The sequence below is a fragment of the Dermacentor albipictus genome, chromosome 4, assembly GCF_038994185.2.
Source record: "Dermacentor albipictus isolate Rhodes 1998 colony chromosome 4, USDA_Dalb.pri_finalv2, whole genome shotgun sequence".
In the NCBI taxonomy this organism is placed as follows: domain Eukaryota; kingdom Metazoa; phylum Arthropoda; class Arachnida; order Ixodida; family Ixodidae; genus Dermacentor; species Dermacentor albipictus.
Window position 1 is genome coordinate 2,295,200 of NC_091824.1, and position 19,103 is coordinate 2,314,302.

At 46.2% G+C, this 19,103-nt stretch overlaps 1 protein-coding gene and 1 long non-coding RNA gene across 16 annotated transcripts in view; one reads left to right on the plus strand and one right to left on the minus strand.

Moving 5' to 3' along the window:
* The first annotated feature begins 354 nt into the window (after nucleotides 1–354).
* On the plus strand, nucleotides 355–11,284 carry LOC139059013 (uncharacterized). Its single transcript, XR_011513799.1, has 3 exons — nucleotides 355–483; nucleotides 7,708–7,776; nucleotides 10,224–11,284. It is a non-coding gene; the product is annotated as an uncharacterized lncRNA (long non-coding RNA).
* Nucleotides 11,285–11,415: 131 nt separating this feature from the next.
* lili (LMBR1-like protein) overlaps nucleotides 11,416–19,103 on the minus strand; it is a 362,867-nt gene continuing 355,179 nt past the window's right edge. For 2 of the 15 annotated variants that reach the window (XM_070536783.1, XM_070536781.1), the window contains one exon: nucleotides 12,892–16,204. In XM_070536783.1, coding sequence (XP_070392884.1) covers nucleotides 15,858–16,204 — 347 coding nt within the window. In that variant the 3' untranslated portion in view covers nucleotides 12,892–15,857. Of the gene's footprint in view, nucleotides 12,825–12,880; nucleotides 16,205–19,103 lie in introns of those variants that run through there. The other 13 variants (XM_070536778.1, XM_070536779.1, XM_070536776.1 and 10 more) reach the window with 12 other exon arrangements.

Below are 19,103 nucleotides of genomic sequence, written 5' to 3' on the forward strand. Positions count from 1 at the left end.
TAAACGAGCGTTGCCGTGAAGCCCACTGGAGGAGCCAATACGGTTTAAAGACATTGCACGAGTGCGCAGATGGCGCTCTTAAGACTGAAGGTGAGTGAAAGGATGCGCTGCTGCTTCGCACAAAAGCACGCCCCTGAATGCGCAAAATTGGGACACGCTGTGTGACGCCATTACAACTTATTCGCGCTTTACAGCAGTACACGAGCGTTGCCGTGAAGCCTGCTGGAGAAGCCAATACAGTTTCAAGACATTGGACAAGTGCGTAGATGGCGCTCTTAAGACTTAACGTGAGTGAAAGCATGCGCTGCTGCTTCGCACAAAAGCACGCACTTGAATGCGTGAAATTGGGACACGCTGTGCGACGCCACTACAACCTAGTCGCGTTTTACAGCAGTACACGAACGTTGCCGTGAAGCCCGCTGGAGAAGCCAATACGGTTTCAAGACATTGCACTTGTGCTCAGACGACGCTCATCGACTTAATGTGAGTGAAAGCGTGCGCTGCTGCTTCGCAGAAAAGCACGCGTCTGCATGCGCGAAATTGGGAGAGCCTGTGCGACGCCACTACAACCTAATCGCGCTTTACAGCAGTATACGAGCGTTGCCGTGAAGCCTGCTGTAGAAGCCAATATGGTTTCAAGACATTGGACGAGTGCGCAGACGGCGCTTTTAAGACAAAGTGAGTAAAAGCACGCGCTGCTGATTCGCACAAAAGCACGCGTCTGCATGCGCGAAATTGGGAGAGCCTGTGCGACGCCACTACAACCTATTCGCGCTTTACAGCAGTATACGAGCGTTGCCGTGAAGCCTGCTGGAGAATAGAATTGAGGCGTGCAGACAGGACACAAGAGTAGAGAAGTGGACAATACGAACGCCGACTATCAACTGAAGGGAGCACAGAGGCGAAAAATGAAAGAAGACACAAAACTCATCTGCGCATGCTCAGGAATGGTAACACTACGTGTCAATCGGGTACACGTGCTGGTCTACGTGAGAGATAACTGTTAAGGCACTTAATCTCTTCCTTATGTAAAGTAATCGAAGGCTGACTCACGCACGCACTTCCACCATTATAGATATGCCATGCCTCTACCATAAGACGCGTATCTTCATTCTTATGCCTGTACAGTATCGCGCATTCATCTAACTCTGGCTTGCAGCTACAATCTCGGCAATGTAGCGAAAGATTAGAAGGCGATCCACCGGTTAACGACCTTTTATGCTCCATTAGCCTCTGATTGATACACCGTCCCGTTTGCCCTACGTAGAACTGGCCACAGCTAAGGGGAATTTGATAAACCACATACATACGACACTCAGTAAAGCTGTTGTTCTTATTGTGCTTCACTGGACAAATATCTGTTCGTTTTTTGCCTTTAACCCGCTCCTTTTTATTCTGTACGGCAGCGCATATCTTACCTAGCTTATTGGGAGCAGTGAAAGCAACATTAACATCATATCTACTAGCAACTTTTTTAAGCCTGTGCGACACTGAATGAATATACGGAATAGCCACTACTCTTTTTTTGCGATTACTGCTCTCTGTAATTACGTCCGTCCCTCTCGAAACCGACTTCTTTAGGCGCTCAGCTACAGTGGCCACCGCTACACTAGGATAACCTGATTCTAATAGGCGCCGGACCTGCGCATTAAAACTGGCGCTCATTTTATGCAAGCAAGATCTTGTGAGGGAAGACTTAAGGCACGACATGGCGATTCCGTTTTTTACTAATTTAGAATGCTTGGATTGAAAGCTTGGATTTCAGTGTGTTTTTTCTAAACATGAAATGGAAGTGGACAACTAGCATTTTATTTCATATTATAATACAATGCGAGGATGTTTTGTGCAAGGAGTAGTTGAGTACTAGTGAGAGAATTTAACTGAGGAGTGCTTTCATCATCAGGCAAGTGCTTGAATGTCCCGGGGGAGTCTCTAATCATGTCCTGCATTTAGCTCGATTTCTCTGTTATTAAGGCTCTGTTCGCGATAACACTGGCGCCTTAGAGATTCTCGAGCACTATCACTTTAGCTTGACTTAGTATTTGCTTATAGTGTCCCTTTAAATAACGGCTTAAGTGCCTTTCACAGGCGTCTAAAACAGCATTTTTAATGCCTAAACATCCGGTCTATAGCACTAAGTCCTACACTGCGCCTCTTCGATTTTCGGAGTTCTGGCAGCTCGCTGGGAGCCAGACGGCAGTCAGCTAGTTCCGGTTCTGACAGGAAGTCGCGTGGGCTGGGATCCCAAGACAACCCGAACCTGCCGGAAGTTTGCAAAATCGAACGCCTGTACAGCTGGCCAAATGTAAACATGCTACCAGTATGGCAGCGCCCGTCGAGGCCGACGCGCGCTCGGCGTAGTCGGCCCATTTATGCGTTGCCAGCTTGAAAACGAGAAAACCATGGCCAGGCGGCGCTACTGCGCCTCTCCTGACAGCGCCCCAATGTGGAAACGCCAAGCATCGCGGTCGCGTCATGGCGTAGTCTCCGCTTCGTTTACGTTGGGCCGTCCGCGCTTTTCTTCGCTGCTCGTTCTCACGGCGCTCCGTTTTCGACGGCGGCAGATCGCCTTCTTGCGCAATAGCGATGCAAAGATTGCCGTGCGGTTTCAAGAAGGTTGCCGACGCCGACAGCTTTTTTTCGTGGCGGCAACCTCACGATAGGGGAGCGTCTGCTTCCGAACGTGTACGGCATTGAACAAATTGTGGACGGTGATGTGAGAGTGAAAGCCAAGTGCGTGTCACAAGTGTCCGACAAGATCGTAGACGACGTCGAGTTAGAGGTACGCACCATGTTCAGAAATTTAGCCACGTTTATTTCAATTACACCATAAGTCACACTGGCAGCAGGAACTTCTGTTGTCATACTACTCGATCACTGCAGATCCATTGGGCTGCTTCTTGACGGTTCCGTCACTTCACAAAGGCATGTTCTGGAGTCTGTTTCACACGTGTCTTGCTGCTGCTCAAGAGCTGCGTCGCTGCAGTACGAAAGCACATGTCCCGGTGGTGCTGACTGCTGAGAAGACTGTTGTGATTGCCATTGGTCTGTTTGGCGCCGCTTCCATCTGCATCGCATATAAATGAAACAGTATGTGTGCCTATTTGTTGTGGGGATTAAATTACTCCCAATAATATGTTTGCAAAGGTAACGTTCCTGTGATTGTGTGCATATATTATTCTACAAGAGTCGTACCCCTACAAGTTATGATACTTGCACACTTAGATACTTAGAAAGCATGGGCAAACAAGAAACATAACGCGCACGTCTCGAGCGGCTGCTTTCCGATCTGCCGCTTCCCGACGCACGCAACGACCGCGGCTTGCATTAAATACGGTCTGCTACCACACAAAAGTAGCGCGCGGCCCCTTTCGTTATCTGCACAACTAGTAATTTAAGTTGCAGCGTTTGGAAAAGGGAAATAACTTTCTTGAGCTCGTCCATGCCGATCGCGAGGGAAGGCACAGTGCAATCAAATAAATTCGGGGGTTCTAAGTGCCAAAACCATGCCAAAACCACGAAATCATTATGAGGCCCGCTGTAATGGGGAGTCTCAGGAATAATTTTAACCTCTGGGGGTTCTTTAACGTGCACAAAAATCAAAGCACACGGTAACAACGGTGTTCTTGCATTTTGCCCCTTTCGAAATGCGGCCGCCGTGGCTGGGAATCGAGTACGCGTCGTTGAGCTTAGCGGCGCAACACGCATGCATTTACCGCTAACAAACGGCGGATGCCACCACAATTCAACAACGCGACACGACTAAACAAACGGCCGTGCACTAAAAACGGGCATATGACTATTCCGCTTTCAAGATATAACACGCGAATGCGAAAGTATGAGACTTACTTGGCCGCGCACTGCAGTTATCCATGCTTGCCGTCTGTCCTTATCGTACCACTTCCCAGGAAATCTGTAGAACTTCACGGACGGCGTAGGACCTTTCGTGTTTTCGAGGCTGCTGTGGCAATCGACAACACATCAGTATTGCCTGCCACCTTTCCTGGCTGATGAGGTCGCACTCGGCATCGCAAAAACCACGCGCACGAGCGCTCCCGCCGTACAGAACACGGGCGCGCGCCAGCGCAGCGACGACCCTCGAAACTTCCATCGGTCCGCTAGGGGAGCATTCGGCGCTGGTGCCGCGCGGGCAAACTTTAGGTTGCCTCGTCAGGAATACGATCACTTTGGCGCGACTCGGCGCAGGACGCGTACTCGGCCAACCTCGCCTTGCGCAGCGCAACAGGTGGTCTCCGACGAGGCGCATGACAAGACGCGAAATCGTGATTGTATACTCGAAAGCGATGGCTGGAGGATCCCTGCTCGCAGCGATCACGTCGACCACCGGCGACATTGATGAGTTGGCGTTGTGTCATCACAAGACATGAAAAAGCAGGTTATCGGGTACGTACGTCTCATACGCATAAAATTTCGCGCCTACCTGTTTGGGCTCGGATTTCAGGAAGTTTGTGGTGGCTGATGGTGCTTCTCATTTAAGGAGCTGGGAACGCGGCTGGCGCGTGAAAATGCACGTCGCCTGTGACCAGCGAATCGTTTCACACGAAAAACAACATTGCTCGCAATCATGAGAGCAATAAGCCAGTGTACGTGTGTCTAAATGTACTGAGTGTAATCAGTGTATTCTTAGATCAACGGCCTGCAAGTTCGAACACATATCGGTTTCGAGCTGCCACCTAAGCATACGACGGAGAGGCGGAGCGAACACGGGCTAACTGCAAAGCCTTCGCTAACTGCAGAGAAAGAATCGATAGATATACATACGCGAAATATGTGAAAATGAACGCCACCAGAGAAAGACGAACCAAAAATGTACCGCAATGTGTGAATGAGCGCCTAGAGCTTGCGTGGAACACGATGCAGATAACATGCACGCATGAGAGCGCGGCGTGCTGATCATCGCCGCGAAGAAGCAATCAGGGGACACACCCACACACAAAAGCTTCAAACGGTTCACCACGGCTCGCATCACACCGCTTCGCGATGCGGAACGGAGCGTTAGCACTTAAAAAGATAACGCTAGAAGTAAGAAAATCCGAAGATGACCGTAGACAGTTGACTGAGCGAGGTAAATTTAAGTCCTCAAGCGCCCGCGTTGCAATCCGTGAAGTCCCCGTAAAGATGGCGGCGAGCTCCCATCGCCTCTTTTAGTCGTCTGCTAGCCAGATAACTTCCAGAGAGCAGCCAGACCAAAATCGTCCTGGCAAGTTCTGGCAGCCCGCGGGTAGCCAGAACCGTCCAGCGCGAGCAAAACGAACGCCCGGCGGAAGTGCGTAGGGCGGTGGGCGGAGCAAACCGAGAAAAACGGAGACGCTCTGGCTGGCTCTGGCAGCCCGCGGGTAGCCAGAAGTGGAAAATCGAAGAAGCCCACTCTAAGAACAGTTTACACCCTTTGGCGTGCCTCTTCTGCCACACAACGATAATCGTCATCTGCCTTGATGCGTTTCCTTTCTTTAACGCACCCGCCGTGGTTGCTCAGTGGCTATGGTCTTGGGCTGCTGAGCACGAGGTCGCGGGATCGAATTCCGGCCACGGCGGCCGCATTTCGATGGGGGCGAAATGCGAAAACACCCGTGTGCTTAGATTTAGGTGCACGTTAAAGAACCCCAGGTGGTCAAAATTTCCGGAGTCCTCCACTACGGCGTGCCTCATAATCAGAAAGTGGTTTTGGCACGTAAAACCCCAAATATTATTTCTTTAACGCTGCGAGCCCGGAACTTTCCAGTAACGAACGGCATGCGCGTTATCAGCACAGAACAGTTTACACCTTTTGGAGTGCCCCTTCTGATAACGCGCGTGCCGTTCGTTACTGGAAAGTTCCGGGCTCGCAGCGTTATAGAAAGGAAACGCATCAAGGCAGATGACGATTATCGTTGTGGGGCAGAAGAGGCACGCCGAAGGGTGTAAACTGTTCTTAGAGTGTACTATGCCTCACACGACGTATGCTGTGGGTGCGAGGGTGAGCCAAGAAGGATGGTGGCTTGATGCTTCTAGCACGGTTGTGGGTGCACATGGTTGTCAGCATGGCTGAAGGCACATGTGACCCGTGCGCATTATCTTGGAGATTATCTATGCCAGGTGCAAAGGCTTGCCAAGCGGAGGCTTCATGTGCGCTGTCTTTTTAGGCGTTTAGTGCTGGATGTCGTGTAACTAGGTTTCGTAGACGCATTGAAGCGAGAGGCAGACGAAGTGTTAGCTTCTCTTTGCTTCTGCTCTTCATAATAGTGTCATCCAACTGTGGGCTACACTATCAACCGTGGTGATTGAGTGGACGTGAAAGCTTTGCACGCTTCGCTTGGTACTGCCGATGTGGAAATATCATCGACACTACATGACGCCGTACTTTGATCACCGAATCCCACATTCAACAAAGTGACAGCTCTTTTTTTTACTGAAATTAGTTTCTCCCAATTTCCCAATAATTTTGAATATTTTATGACCCCCTTCTTGAAAGAAAGATTCGCTGGCAACTGTATACTTACTTGCATAAAATGTTGCGTTTCAGTAGAACGAAACTTCAATATATAACGTGCCGATTTTAAGGACTTCATTATGTCGAGGTTTATGTACGCGCTTATAAAAGTTAACTTTAAATCTAAAAACTGCAGGGTGTTACGCAGTGGAAGTTCATTTGTAAATGAGAGCCCTTGCTGTGGTTTCTAAATATGGTTCAACTGCTAGAACAGTGCGTCAGGAAGCCTTCTCAGTTAAAAATAACCAAGAAATCTTTTACGTCAAAAAGCCTTGAAATAGCTGAAACACCTTCACTTTAAAAGACACAAGCAAAAGAGCTACAAGAACCACAAGCCCTGCAGTGGTTTGTTATGTTCACAAGTTCACCCCTAATCTCAAGATGGGTGGCATTATGTGCAGGGTGGGATTGCGAGAACAGCTTTTGTTGCAACTTCTGGGGCAGGAAAATCTTCATTTGGGAGCAGAACATCTCGAATTTGGTGCAGGTTAAACGTGTGGAAGAGGACATTTTTGGAGCGGCAAATTTCAAATTTTGGGCAGCTGTTTTGAGACTAACACCCCATGGAGCAGCTCAGTAAGCTAAGGGGCCACAATTTGTAGATTAGTCCTTCATTTTTGGATTAACTCCTGCCATTTTTATTAACTGCCTCACAGCTGTCATAGAACTGACTTCAGAGTATGCAAAAAAACTGCAGTCTTCCATTTTCTAGTGTTTAAAATATACAGTGAAGTCCCTATAATTTCAACTCCTATAATTTGAACTAACGGATAACTCGAACTGTACTTTGGGCCCCGTCATGGCAGGGGACCTTTAAAGGGAGAGAAACTCTTCGCGTATGATGAGCAAAACGAGAACAACGTGAAAGTAGGAGCCAATTTTTAAACAAGTGGACTTTTCTTCAAGGCCTTGAAGAAGACAAATCCACTTGTCAAACGTTGGCTCCTGCTTTCACCTTGTTCTCGTTTTGCTCATCGTCTTGAATTTCCATCTCCTACCTTCCCCATGTTTTCTTGGTGTATGAACACATAAAGGTGCAAGACCGATATTTCATGCAAAATTCCCGATTCCACCTACCACTTATCGCAGAAATAACTAGAATGGCCAAACACAAACCAAAATTACAGTTGAATGCTAAGGCGCGTGCAACTGCTTTTTTTTTTTTTTTGCCCAAGCCATGGTCAGACTACATATTAGAGGGATTTTCTACCCACCAGGTACCAGCAGGGACCACGTGATGCCGGTGCAGTAGGGGACCTACAACTCCATTCCATGCATGGCTATAGGTAATAACTTTGGGCATACCAAAGGGGTGCGTCCTCGGCTCCCTGTTGTTTTTAATCTACATAAACAACTTGCCAGAAAACATTTCTTCCTGCATGCGAATCTTCCCTGATGATTGCATCATATATTGTCCAATAACCTGTGCCGACGACCACTTAAGGCTGCAAATCTGCCTTTACCACATTAACAACTGGTGTAAAAAATGGATTATGTCGCTGAATACTGAAAAATACTAAATAATCTCCTTCACACGCAAGCAAAACATTTCCATCTATTGCTACACCATTAACTACTAACTGTCGCAGGCATCATCTTATAAGTAAGTACCTTGGTATTCATTTCATATCCAGCCTCTCCTGGTTTCATCATATTACCACCAGATGCGGAAAAGCTTCAAAACCTTCAGCATATTTACGTCCAAATTTACATAACTGTCCCATTCACGTTCAACTAGCTTCTCAGTCCATTGTTTACTCACAGCTTGAATTTGCCGTATCTATCTGGTCTCCCTGCCAAAATTACTTAATTAACATGCTTGAAGCGGTTCAGAATAGGGCCGCTTGTTTCATTTCACGCAATTATGACAACCATAACAGCATAACGCAAATTAAGCTCAATCTTTCACTTGAACTCCCTACTGCTCGTCACGAAATTGCCCTTTCATGTCTTTTTCACAAACACGCATACAGCAACAGACCATTCCCACTTCAGTTGCACAATCACTTTTCACACGATTATATGGGTCAACTCACGCCTTCAACTCATCCGCTCTTCCTCGCACCATACGTTTGTGGAATGGTCTTCAAGGCAACATCGCATCCGAACCAGACCACGATAGTTTCCGTCAACTTCTGCACTCTTTCTTTTCGCAATAAGAGCTTACTAGTTTTTCCAATCTTGTTTTACTTCCTGTGCCATGTCCTGCATCCCGCCTATGTATTTATTTAGTATTTGTTATTTTTACAGCTTTAAGACCAAAGACATCTATCATTTTTTGTACCATTGCACGTGTTTTTCTGTTGTTTTTCTTTCAATATCTCACTTTGTGCCCAACTGCACTTTTTATATTGATAAATGTTTTTACTGTGCACATGATTAGTTCCTGCGTTTTTGTCGTGCCCTACCATTGTGCCTCTTGTAAACACTGTCGACTGTTCCTGCGCCTAGAATCCACATATTTGGCTGCCTATCTTTGTTTGTAGTTGCTTTTCTTTTTCTGTTGTCATTATGATTGGTATACTTTATTGTTCTTGAGTCCAGTTTTGCCATATGTATAATGCCAGCCAATATTTCTTTTTCATGTTATCCTTTTTCCTGCCCAACCTTATATTTGCCGTCATACCACATTATCATCGATTCCTCTCCATTTCTTTGTGTTAAATTGCAAATTTGAGCCGTATGTTTGTACACTGACAAGTTACTTTGCCCTTTTATTACCCCCCTTACTCAATGCCGCAAGGTATCTTCAATAAATAAATAAATCGTTTTCCATATTGTAGACGTTCTTCCAGCAATTCTTATCGCAATTTGCATAAAAACCTTTCGTCATCAAACATGTTTTTGAGCATTATTAACTATTTTGTGAATTTACAAGTGCGCTGTTCCCCCATGGATGCAATTTATTTATTTATTTATTTATTTATTTATTTACGGTATCCTCAGAGTAAGTATGTGAGAGAAGTAAGTGAGAGAAACACTAATGTGGCTCCCAGAAGCTGCTCGAGCACTTTGGCATTCACATACTGCTATACTGAATCCTTTTATTGGCATCGCCGACGCACATATTACTAAACGCAGCCAACACTGACCTATGGGCACCTTATCGAACCAATCAGGCTTCCAGTGCGAGTGCCTTCATGCCTATCAGTCTATATCAGCACAAGCATGCCCATGCAATTCACTTCTTTCCATTTGCTTTTACAAACTAAACATTTTATTTTTGTGGCTTAACAACACAGGCATAGCAGCCAGTACATGGCCAATAAATTTGCGGTGAGGCCTCTGTTAGCAAGCATCAAGTATGTTTAATGCAATTATGGGTTGCGAACCATCTTATTGCAGTGTAGCTTTGTATCCCTTAGCTAAGCCTTTCACTTTATGGTCCGCTTGGTGCTAACACCTATAGCACCATGCAAGAAGAAAATATTTGACGAAGGTGGTAGCATTCTCGAAACATATGCACTTCAAGTGACCGAAACGAAGGTCCCGAGACTTCGATACGACTTTTGCGCAGCTACAGTGTTCCTAGCATTTCAACACACAGCCTATTCCTAGCAGCTTATGCTACGTACAAACTGTCGGACATTGTAGAGACTTCATGATCACCCAATTTAATCAGGTTCTAACATTTCTTCACCAAAGTACAAATTCCATCGTCGTTTTAACAGACACCGCAGATGACTTCGCAATCTGTGTTTCTTTCACTTTTTCTTGTCCCCTACCTGTGTAGACAGTCACCATGCGGTAGGCTCACGTTGGATGGCCAGCACAGAAATCATGCCACTGCCGTCATCTACAATGCGGTTTTCATCATGCTGAAGTCGTCGCATACACTTGCAAGCCACCCATACCCAACTACTGAACTTACAGGAACATGTTGGTCCTCCTGGTATCGGTTTGCGAAACGTCAAACAACATTAGATAGCCAGGTACCTGCAAAATGCTTCGTATAACATAGGCTCCCACAGTGCAGGGGATCTGCACAACTTTTTCTTTTTTTTTCTGATTTACTTCGTATGCTTCATGCGAAGACCACCGGTCCTTGCACATTAGCGTTTCAATGTTTGTTAAATTAAACAAATGCAAACATCCTGGTCGCATGCTTCGATTCTCACATACATTTGGCTGCTTGGTCTACATGTTTTGCATGTGTTCAGCCTTTGAAAAATGTTTTGGTTATAGTGCAGTACTGCTTATGAGCATATTCATGACTCTGGCGACTTACGCTAAAAGCGGTTTATGCTGTATATTGCTTCTGCTGTAATAAGTCTGAAATGAGCTGCTTTCACATTAAACTGGTTGTCTCAACAGCTGTAAAAGAATAGTTAGGTGGGCTAGTTGGTAACGCATATTAATAAAAACTTGGAGCACTCGTGTGGGGTGTGTTTCTTTTTCTACGTCTTTCGTGTATTTAGCGCTCTAAGTTTTTAATAATCAACAGTTTCATCAACTCATTTTTTTCGCGAACGGCAACTGACTGGAATGGCCTTACCCACCATATCGCTGCCATAACCTGTCCATCCACATTTTCGACTTCTGTAAACGCCTGCATCTCATAAACCCCACCCCTTATGTAACACCCCAAAAGGGATCTCTAAGGAAAATAAAGTGATGTGATGAGTTGTGATCCATCTTCTACACGTCCGTCTTTATGTCTAATTATTCATGGGTATGCACCCTAAGTACATCAGTTGGAAGAGCTGCCCGTGTCGCTGTAAATGTTTTTGCCTTTTTGTGCGTGTTCTCTAGGTGGAAAATAATGTGCAGCAAACACCTTGCTTATTTTGCTGCACTGAAAGAGTGGCACCATCTGGTAGTGTCAGGGCAAAACACAGTGTGCCTTATTTTGCCATTACAGTGAGAAATAGTGGTCATTGTTTTGTTAACACAAATTATACATTCTTGTCAAGCATCACCACAAATTAAGCTCCTTCCGATTTATTGCGGGCAAAACAGACAGTAATGCAACAAATCGTGTCATTAAGCTGCATGCACTGTGAAATGCCACCCCTATGTGAAATCTGAGCATGAACATGCCTGCAGTTGAAGGCAGGCAAGCCACATATACCCAGCACTCCCATTGACACATTAATATTCCGCAGTGTGTGGAGATGGCTTACAGGTTAATTGAGCATGCCAAAAATGAAAAAGAATTACAATATTCACCTGCAGGCAGGCAAGATTACATCTGCACATGTGAGCATGTCTCTTGTGGCAGATTGTGTATCACACACTACGCTAAAGATCATGATGGCTAAAACACTAAAATATTTCATGCATGGAACATAAAATTGTGTGGTCAGGTTTCACCATGCTGAGCAAATAAAGACATGCATCTTATACAGAGGTACAATTTTTATGCCACCTTCTCTCACCAAAACGAGTGCCTGCATGGGGGATGAGACACAACGTCACTTACACATAAGAAAATACAACAATTGTAAGTTGATAATTGAGAAGGCAATGTTATGGTGATGCATGTCCCCTGTAAAGGGCACTAAACCATGTTCAGCTGAACAGCTTATTTGCAAGTGGAACATCTATACAAGAAATATTCTCCCACACAAATCTTTCAAAAAAGCCGTAGTAACAGCTGGGCAGCAGGTGTTTGGACCAATGCTCTCCCCCGAGTGTTGTGGTCTGCAGCCCAAAGCTAATGCTTTGAATACACAAATCCATGTGCTGTATGTCTACTGCTGACTTCTGCTGCATTCTTAGCAAACAGTGCAGTGGATTGTATGTGAACGCCATAGGGTATGTCTTAGTATCGCACCAGTGCCACGAGGCAGAGAGATGCTGGGAATTTCTTGCTCACTGCAGCATGTTAACATATGACCTGGAAAGCAGTGATTAGGTGATCAGCCCACTGCAATTGTATGAGTTGTTCATACCTGTTTAGTGATAATATTATTTACAAAAAGAAAATACACAGGGGTAAGAAAAATAATGAACAGGCCTGAAGGTAGGTAAACATAAACATGGGCTTGTACACACGGTAGCAAGACAAAGGTCAGGTGGTCAGTGCAATATAGGCATCCACAATACTTAACTAAAGCAACATGAGTAATGCCACTGTTAAAGCTAAAAAAATTAGGAACTATTAATAAATAATTAGTGCAATGTCAGTCCTCCTTTGGTAACAACCAAGGGGTGGCTGTGCCCCAGGCTGCAAGGCGTCCCAGCAGCTCAGTGCGCACTGTCGCTGTCACCTTGGTGGCCAGGCTGGTGGCAGCCGCAGCCACAAACACCACGTTGTAGGTGAGCACCAGTGGAAAGCTGGCCAGCCACTCAATGCGGCCAAAGTCGCCCAACAGGTCAAAGTTGGTGATGCCTGCATGCAATGATGAGCAACCCAGAGCACGTTTTTGTAAACAATTGTGTACGCTGTGCATTTCTTGCTTTTCTGGCTCAAATAAAAACCGCACTTCTAAAATTTTTAAGCATTTAGGTTATTCACCATCCTTTGTGCGACAACCTGCTACAGCTTCAGAGCTTTCTTTATGAAGGGCAATGATAACATTGCAGAGGTGGGAACACAGCAGCAAGTAATAGAAAACATTGGTAGCTACTCATTCTAGTTGAGATTCAGGGGTAGAAACCTCTCAGATCCTGCTTGAAACGCCAAAGCCCAAAAACAAATGTAATGTTCAGCGCATGCTCGGTATGCTGATTTACTTTGCTAAGTACGTGCCGCGAATATCGGAGTGGACTGCGCTTCTGCGAGTGCTTATCAAAGAGCGCACATGTTCGAGTGGATGGAAAACCACAGGACAGAGTGAAAAAGCACCTCACAGATTCTAAGCACAATGCCCGTGCTTGCTATTTTTGATCCTCAGAAGCAGCCTAAGATAATGTGCGATGCATCCAAAGACAGAGTAGGCGCAGCGCTCTTGCAGTGCCACAATGGTGGTGAGGCCAGTGGCCTATGCATCTCGTGTGCCAACACAAGCTGAACAGCGTTACACACAGAATGAAAGGGGGACTCTCAGCATTTCATTCAGCTGCGAGAAGTTTCACCAGTTCACATACTGCCACAAAGTCGTTATTGAGACAGACCATAAACTGCTCCTATCCATTGCTGCCAAAGGGATTTGTGACATGCCACCCTGCCTTCAGAGGTTTTTGCTAAGGCTTCTGAAATACGACTTCCTATTGCAGTGTGAACCAGCAAAACACCTAATCTTGGCTGACACGCTGTCAAGGTCATCGCTGGTGCTGCGGACGACATGGAGGTGCACACGGTACAAATCCTGGGCTACTTGGTCACAGATACTACGTGTCAGAAGCTGGTGCGTGAAACTGCTTGTGACTGCTACCTAAGCACAGTCATATCCAGCCTATTGAGCAGTGAGAGCCTTCAAGGTGAACTAAAGCCATTTACGTCAGAGCTTTCGGTCGTGAATGGAATACTGCTAAAAGGAACGAAAGTGGTCCTACCAAAAAGCATGTGATGTGAAATCTTAGGATGAATTCATGCTGGGCACCTGGGATTGCAGAAATCCAAAGGAAGAGCACGAAGCCTGGTTTTTTGGCCTAGGCTCAGCAATGACCCTGCCCTACCTACCTGCTGACTTAGAGTTACTCTACTTGTCGAAAGTTTTCTTACAAGCAACCGAAAGAACCATTAATGATACGCCGAGTCCCATTCTGCGTATGGTTTCGCATCGGTGTGGACATTTTTTTCGTTTGGGGGATGTTCGAACATCGTGGCATATCACGCGCTTTCAAGCTTGCTAAAAGTCCAGAAACTCCTGGACGCCACTGCAAAAACAGCGATTTCGGCTCTCAGCACCATATTCGCCAGATATGGTGTATTCCTAGAGGTGTGCACCGACAATGAGCTGCAGTTTTCAAGCTGCTAATTTGCTGAATTCACAAGAAAATACGACTTCCCTCACAACACATCAAGTCAGCACTTCCCACAGTCCAATGATCTGGCCAAAAAAGGTTTTCAGATAGTGAAGCGCCTCCTGAAGAAAAGCGAAGACTCGGGCAAAGACGGCAGATCCCCGGGAGAACTTCTTCAAGGCAGGCGCCTCAGATCTAATGTACCAGACATGCAGTCTACGGCGATCAAGAAGCATCGTCAGCACAGCGGCGGAAAACATTTATCGCCCTTGGATAAAGGGTCCATCGTAAGGCTTAGGAACGCAACATGGTCACGGAAGGGAACTGTGGTTAGAAGAACTTCTTCGAAGTCCTACGAGGTGGAAACAGAAGATGGTCGTGTGTATAGACGTAACAGACGGCATCTCCTTCAGACTCACGAGCAGTGTGCAGCAAGCATAAGTGATGATGCCGACTGCGGTTCCCCAGACAGTCCGTCCGCTGACTCTGGTGCCCCTGCATCAAGCAGCTGTGGTGTTACAGTGCCTACATATCCGCGACCACAACCGTCGTCCGCCGAGGGCGCGGAACCTATGACAGCTCAGCACGTGAAAGCAATTCCTCCAAGGCCAATACTGGTCTCGAGGAGGTCGGGTCGAACAGTCAAGCCACCAGAGCAACTTAGTTACGATGAGGGCTTTAATCAACTGACCTGAACTGTGAGGCTTCTGAACTGCTGTGCTTCTTTGTTAAACTGTTATTGAACTGTTGTGCTTCTTTACTGAACCTGAACTGTTGTGCTTCTTTATTCCCCCCAGAGGATGTATCAGGCATGCGCTGTATGCTCACCTTATCACAACAGCACGAACACACTCAGTGCTGTTGACTGTTATAGCACTCTTGCCTATATAACGACATGACAATAAACCCTACTCTCATTCCTGTTCCTGCTATCACGTAGTGCCTCAATCTTTTGCAAGATGCACATCGCTTCGCTAAGAATACAATCACGTTGTCTAAATAACACAAGCATGCACATCTTTTGAACCCATGAAGCAGAAAGTCCATCATTCGTTCGAATGTGTATGGGGTATTACACAGACCAAAATGCATGACTTTGAACTGGTAAAGCCCATCAGGAGTTACAGAAGCCATTTTCTTGTGGTTCATGGGGTCCATAGCAATCTGCCAATATCCAGATCAAAGGTCGATAGAAAATACGTAATTGACACCATACAGAGAAACAAGGGCATCATGAATTTGTGGTAACGGGTAAGCGTGTTTCTTCATAATGTTACTGAGGTGCCGATAGTCCATACAAAAGCACCACAATCTGTCTTTCTTTTTCACTAAAACAACAGGGGATCCCCAGGGACTGGAGGATGGCTCGGTAATGTTCCTCGCAAGGATCTTGTTGACTTCCTGCTTGATGACGCTTCGCTCAGACACAGACACTCAATAGAGGCGACAGTGAACAGGGCTGGCATCGCCTGTGTGTATGCGATGCATGACAACGGATGTCTAGCCCAAATGCCAATCACCAAATGTCCCAAGAAGACTTGAGAATACGTCTGAGGGCGTCGGTGTGCTCAGGCGGAAGGTCACTGGCGATCGAGCTATGAACTGTGCGCCTGCTACAAGTTGTCAGCACCGGAGCGCTCTTCTGAGGACGTGTGGCGTCCATTGCAGAAGCTTCTAGCTGGAAGTCTTGCAGGGGGCAAATGTGGACTATGGAAAACCACTCTGGAAGTACTTGCTTGATGAAGCTGAAATCCACAAGTGGAAGGCAGGTTCTGTTTGTTGTAATGCACAGGACCGTGTAGGGTGCAGCAACATCGTGTGTGAGCAGGACATCAGTAAGAGGTGTCACATAGTAGTCGCCATCTGGAACAGATTGCAAACATGACAATTCGAAATACATCACAGTTTTAGATGGCAGGTGAACAAAATCGCTGCAATGTAAGTGACACGAAGGAGGTTGGTCACTGGGTTCACAGAGGCGAGGGAGTTGAAGGCGGAGGATACCGGTGGAGCAATAAATCAGAGTAGAATTAGCAGAAACAAAATCAAATATAAGTATGAGGCCATGAGGGCACTGCGCAAGGACTATTAAAATAACAACCACCTGGTCCCCAGCAATGGTAACGCGAGCTTTGCAGATTCCAACAACCGTGACCACAGCACCGTCAACGACACATGCGACTCGGGTCGTGGGAAGTGCAAGGATCTTCTTCATGGAACGATGGAAACTGGCACTCATGACAGAGACATGTGTCCCTGTATCAACCAAAGCTCTGACAGAGACGGTGTCAACATGGACTTAAAGTTCTGGTGGACATGTGTTGGCAAGAGACGCCATGAAGTCAAGCATTTATTTAGACAGCAACACGAACATAACAGACAGCAACGATTCACTGGCTTCGCCTTATAAAGGGAGCATGGGTGCAACCGAGGCATGCCATTGGCTAGCAATACAAAAGCACATGTGAACAGTGACCGCGTGCATCAGATACGCGGCGCACAGTGACTAGAGACAACACGCTTGATAAACAATGCACAGATACAACACTTCTCCTCCAACAAGATCAGAATGTGTCATACGTCAGACGATCCAGCTTCCGCTTATCACGAGCACTGCACCTGGGTAGCAAAGGTGAACTGGCATCGCTCTGTTGTGACGTTGATGCACTTTGCGCTCCATGTGAGAATGGGTAACCATCACTCTGATCCAACACTGGCCGGTTTGAGGCAGGTGCAAGAGACTTTCACTTTAAAACAGTTCACTTGCATGGGGAAAAGGTACATCATTTTCTTTCACAACACCACCAGGCTTTACACAAGAATGTCGCAAATCGTCCGTATGCACAAACTGCGTCTGCCCATCCACAACCACAAGGTACGTCATTGCTGATTTCACATCCACAATCTTGCCTGGATGCCATTTCACCTGTTCCCCACATACTAAACGCACAAACACTCTATCCCTAACAGAAAATACTCTGGGTGAACTCCTCCTCTTGTTTGCACTGCGTACATTCCTCCCAGATTTGGCATTTATTGCATCATCTGGTTTCAATAATGACAACCTTGTGCGCAACTTCCTCCTCACGCAGAGTTCAGCAGGTGTTTGGCTGGGAAATGTATGCGGCGTTGTTCTATAAGCGAACAGAAAATTATCGATTCTGAGTTGCAGTGACCTGAAACTTTCATTCCTTTAGTTTTCCAGCAATTGCTTCAACAGCAACTGCTTTACTGTTTGAACCGCACGTTCGGCCGAACCGTTGGACTGTGGATGATATAGCGGAGTAAGCGTATGCTTAACCCTGTTTGCCAATAGAAAGTCCTCAAACTCTTTTGCACGAGACTGCGGCACGTTATGAGTGAGTACCTCTGTCGGTAGGTCATGACCTGTAACAACAAGCGCACTGTTTCGATCATGCTTTGCGCGGTCGTTGACATCATGACTCTTATTTCCAACCATTTGGAATAGGAATCTACAGCTAAAAGGAACATCTTTTTTTCTTTTTCAGCAAAGTCTAGATGTATCCTCTCCCACATGCTTGTGCCCCACTTCCAAGATGAAAGCGGCGCTAGTGGCACCACAGATTTTGTGCTTTCACAAATTTCACACAGCTTTACAATTTGTTGCAAGCAGTTGCCTATCTTTGGCTACCAAACCATTGACCTTGCAAGGGCTTTCATCTTTGTAATGCCAATGTGTTGCTCATGCAACAAACACATAACTTCACTTTGAAGTGAATGTGGTATCAGGACTCTGTTGCTCCACACCACACAACCGCGATCCACAGAAAGTTCAAATCGCCTCACGAAGAAAGGCTGATAATGAGCATCCACAGCATGCGGCCATCCGTGCCATACCATTTCACAAACAGCACTGAGAACCGGTTCTTTCACAGTTTCACGCACTATATCTTTCGCAGTTATGGGGAGTTTTTGACAGGCGAAAAATAAAAGATTTCTTCTGCCTCGTCACCGGCTTACGGCAGTGGAAGGCATGATAATCCATCTGCATCTTTGTTTCAGGTCTGTCCAAAATACGAAAGCAGTAGTTTGCAAGAAAAATTCCCCAGCGGTGCACACGAGCTGCAGCTACTGCATTTGTGTGGTGTTTTGCCTCAAATATGACTGTGAGCGACTGGTGATCAGTGATTACACTGAAAGTACGCCCGTACAGATATTTATGAAATTTCTTCACTCCAAAAACTGCAAGCAGTTTTTTTTTCCACTTGCGCGTAGTTACACTCAGCAGGCGTCATCGTCCGTGATGCAAACGCCATTGGTCGCTCTACGCCCTCAACCACATGCAACAGCACTGCGCCTAAGCCGTAAGCATAAGCGTCACATGTCAGCTGTATATCCTTCTTTACATCATACAGTTCCAAGACCATGTCGGCACTGTTCAAATTCTTACAGCGACTGAAACATGCGTCACACTGGCTCGACCATTTCCATATGCTACCCTTGCGCAACAGTTGGTGGAGAGGTTCTAGCACATTTGCTAGGTCAGGCAAAAATTTGGCGTAGTAGTTTACTAGGCCCAAAAATGCCTTTAGCTGAGTCACATTACTTGGTTTTGGCACTTCTCGAATCGCCTTTACTTTTTCCACAGCTGGGTGTATGCCATGCTTATCTAGCTCTTGCCCCAAGTAACAAACAATTTCTTGGAAAAATTTGCATTTCTCTGATTTTATACAAATACCGTGCTTGCTGAGTGTTTGTAGCACTTGCTGGGAATGGTCATAGCACTCTGTCAGGTTTTTAT